Source organism: Pituophis catenifer, unplaced genomic scaffold, assembly GCF_029215685.1.
Source record: "Pituophis catenifer annectens isolate HBS135680 unplaced genomic scaffold, rPitCat1.0.hap2 SCAF_5, whole genome shotgun sequence".
NCBI classification, from domain to species: Eukaryota; Metazoa; Chordata; class Lepidosauria; order Squamata; family Colubridae; genus Pituophis; species Pituophis catenifer.
Window position 1 is genome coordinate 89,323,396 of NW_027256885.1, and position 4,513 is coordinate 89,327,908.

The 4,513-nt window shown below is 38.1% G+C and overlaps 1 protein-coding gene across 2 annotated transcripts; it reads left to right on the forward strand.

Moving 5' to 3' along the window:
* The first annotated feature begins 465 nt into the window (after positions 1-465).
* On the forward strand, positions 466-4,106 carry COMMD3 (COMM domain containing 3). 2 transcript variants are annotated; one of them, XM_070944449.1, is made up of 8 exons: positions 466-638; positions 2,260-2,371; positions 2,456-2,519; positions 2,614-2,648; positions 2,858-2,918; positions 3,000-3,056; positions 3,152-3,211; positions 4,035-4,106. In XM_070944449.1, exons 1-8 carry the CDS (start codon positions 500-502, stop codon positions 4,092-4,094), a joined length of 588 nt encoding a protein of 195 aa, XP_070800550.1. In that variant the 5' UTR covers positions 466-499; the 3' UTR covers positions 4,095-4,106. The 2 variants fall into 2 exon arrangements, with proteins under 2 accessions (XP_070800550.1, XP_070800549.1); XM_070944448.1 differs by lacking the exons at positions 3,000-3,056; positions 3,152-3,211 and having other exon boundaries at positions 481-638.
* The last annotated feature ends 407 nt before the right edge of the window (positions 4,107-4,513 follow it).

Below are 4,513 nucleotides of genomic sequence, written 5' to 3' on the forward strand. Positions count from 1 at the left end.
ATTAATATGGGTTCCGGTCAAATGGCAGGGACATATGTTTGACAAATACCAGATACATTACAGGCCTAATAACAGAATATGTTTGTTACAGGAGATACAAATATAAAGGCATAATATATGTGATACAAATACAAAGGCATATGTGTATTACAAGAACCTAATGGTTACAGAATCTAGTATACCAGTATATCATATCCTAGCATTATTTATTATATCCTTATTATTGTTTCCCTTCAGTTTCATATCCAGAATGAGAAGAAAAGGAAGATAGCAAATACAACACTATCGAAGAGCTTAATGGAAGCAGGTAGGTTTGATCGCAGTGAAAGGGTTTATGGTTTAGTCGTGTATGAATCCTAGACAAAGAAAGCAGATCTGCAACCACCCACTTGCAGGAGCAGCAAACTGCGGCGTGCGCAGCCCAGTTTATTGTGCTGCAGAATCGGCTGAGCGTGGCTATCACGTGGGACACGTGTCAAAGGTAACAGCGCAGCTCACAATGGAACTCTCTGATCCAGTGCAAAGCGGTTTACAGATCCTGGCTGAACCAAGCTGTTTCTCGCTCCGAGCTTTCCAGGCTCTGCTCCAGGCTGCCTTCAAGAGCTTGCTCAGCGGCCAAGCCGAGCAGGCCGCCTTCGGTGAGTGTTGGTTTCCGGGCGCGAGTCTCCGTCCGCCGGTGGGGAGAAGAGCTGCGCGCTGCGCTGGGAGTTGGGCGCTGGCCGCTGGCCGCGGGAAGCGTGCTGGCAGCAAGGCGAATCGCTCGTCTTTGGCCACAGCTGATGCCTGGCTGCTTCGCGTCAGCGCCCACGGCCGTTTTCCCTCAAGCACAGGGGATTCCCGCCGCGCTGAGCCGCGCTCAAATGGTGCGCTGCGTCCTCTCCTTTTTTCTTTCGGGGTTTTGTTCTCGCTGCTATCCATTTCCCTGCGGTTGTCATTTCCTTGCAGAAATTCAAGGGTGCCTCTCGCTTATTTGTGGCCTAAAACCGAAGGTAAAGCCACTCTCTCCCGAAAGCAGAGCGAGAAGGAAAAGGTGCCGTTTGGAGGTGGTTTCCTCCGCCTCCCTGACGGTCGTAGCTGGTTGGTTTCCACCGTTTTGTTTTTAATCTTCCGAGGAGGCATTCCCAGCCTTCCGACAGTCGGAAGTGATTTTTGCAAAAGTCAGAGGTGCAAGAGGATGAATGTGGTTGAATAAGGCACCGAGTTGGGTTTAGTACCTGGATCCCGCAGGCTTTATTGTCATGTGACAGTCTTCTTTTACTCAATGGTTGTAATACATTTATCTTAATCTTATGGCTCAAAAACGTCGCTCATTTTTTTGATGGTTTGGGGTTGGTTTTTTTGCTTCAAATTGAATTTCTTGGACGATTAGCATTCGTCAGCTGTTTACCAAGCTGCGAGGTTTCTTGAAGCCGGCCGCCTCTCGCAGCAGAAACCGTTTGCCTGAAGGGCTCTGCGAGAGCTTGGGCTGAATACGCGCGGCCTCCGATAGGTGCTAGTTTGAACTGCAACCCTGGAAATCCAGTTCAGATTTTCTTAAAAGGGAGGCGAGGAGAAGAGAGCAAAAATCAGAAGAGTTGGGAAGTGGGGTAGAGGGGTGACACGGTATTCCGAGCACTGTTATTAGAAAAGCGAAATTATAGACTTACTTCACTATGGCACTGGGAAAAAAATTCACACGGTTATCTGAACTCCGAGAACGCCTGCCCCTTAATTGGCAAAAAGGGGGTTTAACTCTTCTCCTCCTCCCGAACGAGAACACCGCAATTTTCTGAAAGTATGTCTACTGACACTCGTCAGTCTGATTACTTCCCAAACTCTCTGTTGGCCAGTAGTTCAAAGAATGGGTGGCCATGAGTGGGAAAGGGAAACTACAGGAAACTCTGTTGAGGTAATGGCTGAGGTCTTTTCCTTTCTTTGGTGCTTTCTGGCTGTTGGGGAGAAATCTAGATCAATTTGGTGCTGGAAATAGCCAATATAATGTCTCAAATCTTGCAGAAATTATTCATGTTTGAGATGAAAGGTTGCTGAAATTTCCCCAACATTATTTTAATTCCTTATAAAGAGAGATATATGAAAATAAGTCCTTCCCCCAAAATTGTGTTTAGAACTGTAACTAAATGTTGTCAATATGATAGCCTTCTGCTTGCCCAGCTGCTATAATTGCATGGAGCTTAGTCTTCCTGCATGAGAAAACCATTGTATATACAGTGTGTGTATCCTTCTGAAATATGTCATCATCAAGCATTCATTTCTTTTTAGATTACCCAGATTTGGAACATATTGATCCAGTAATATTAAAATACTGCCACACAGCAGCTACCACTTATATAATAGAAGCTGGAAAACAAAAAGCTGACACATCTATCATAAGGTATTCTAAAACTCTTCAACTTTTAAAAAAAATTGTTTGACTTGTATTAGGTTTATTGGTAACACATCTTGCTTTTCCTTTTAGCACCTATCTAGAAGACTCTAAATTCAACAGAGAAAGAATTGAACATTTTTGCACTGAATATCAGGTTTCTAAACACATTTTATCTTTTTTCATTCCTTCCATTAATTTTAGTGTAATCTGTAGAAGCTTACACACTTTTATCCTTTCCCTTTTTGTAGATACATAAGGATACCTTGGAAATCATGTTGGGAAGGTATGTCCAGGGAAATTATATTAATCTTTCAACTTTCAAATGCATCTTGAAAGTAATAAACATCTTCACAAGTTATCTAATTGAAGTAACATGCTCCACAAAAGCACAATTAATACATTGCTGCTACTTTTCTTTTTTACCTATATGATCTTGCAACAGTTATGCTGTTCAGCATATCTTAGCCTAATAGATATTTATGATGTTCGCAGTATAGGCAGATGTCCACTACATGTAACTGATGTTTGTTGGCGGCTGGAATATCAAATCAAGGTAATTTAAATCAAATGGGTATTATTTCTTTTTCACTTTGATTTGCAAAACTTATTTTTTCCTTCTGTCTTATCTCTTTAGACTAATCAACTTCATAAAAATTATTGCCCTGCCTATTTGATGACCTTAAGAGTAGAGGTATAGCATCCATCCAGAAAATTCAAATATTAGATTATTATTGCTTAAGTTTTGTTACTTATTAATGACTAATGTTTGGGATTTTGTTATTTTAGAACATTGATTCAAGATCTCATGAGGACATTAATTTTAGTTGTTCTATGGATCAATTACAGGTATTTTATCTTACCCTTTTGTGTACTGATAGAGTAGCACCAGAATTTAAAATACAAAATGCTACAGAATTGTAGCTCTTCTATTTTTCCAATATGAGTTTTCAAGTTGATTAACATAAGTGACTGCACTATGCAAAAATATTTTTGGCAGAATGGGTGGAAACTGTTTCAAATGTGTTACATTAGATGAAACCCATTTTCTGTATTGTATACTGGAATGTATAATATGTACTGAACATGGAATTTGGCTTATTTGACTTTACATAAACTACTATGTATTGATAGCTTCATTAAACCTAATAAACTTACTAATGAGGGGAAAAGGAGTAAATTTACCAAAACTTGAAAAACTAAGAAATAAGCAACTGTCTACAATTTCATATTGTTTCAAAATTCTATATGTACAAATCACATTTTTGTAAAAATCCCATGTTTCAATGGAATGCATTAGATAATTTTAGGATTGCCAGCTCAGAAAATTGTTGGGTTAGTTTACTTCTTTATATTCAATTAAGCTGTAATAAATTATATTGTTCTGTTTATTATTTGACAAATAGGTTGATAAATAAAATTTATTTTTTTTCTTATCTGTCCCAGTCCAACCTCATTAATTTTATATGTGATCATGTTACAACAATGTTCCCTTTAGGTACATTCATGATGTGTGCTAATTAAAATAATGATGTTTATGTTTCCTAAATACATCAAATGGCAGAAAAATACATTGTCACTGGGACTTTTGGTACAAAGGGAATTTATAATAATGCATAAAATTAGTTATAGCAAAATATTTCTTTTCTGAAGCTCTTATTTCATATTTTAGGATTTAGTTGGAAAGTTAAAAGATGCAGCTAAAAGTCTAGAAAGAAAAACTCAACTATAATTTACACACTTGGCAATCAAGTACATTGAAGAAAAGGAAATGCTTGCTTCTTTGACTAATCTTTTTCCTGGTTCTTATTTAATGGAACTTTGATATATGTTTGGTCAAACAGAAATTGAACTTTTACTTTCTAGATAACATTGCAAGATTTGTGTGCAATAAAAACTGTTGAGCTTGTTAAACAACTGTGATATCTGTTTAGATAACTACATTTTTGAAATATCTGCTTGTCATTCAGTTTTGCCCTTTTTTAAAATCTTTGATTTCCCGATTATCTACTTTATCATCTAATAAACGAGTGAACATGAATCTAGTTTGTGTGTTTTATCTGACTATAATAATGGGTTGGGAGGGACTGGATTCTCAGCAGCTCCAACATTCCAAGATAATCCACCCAACAAAATCATGTTAAATAGCTG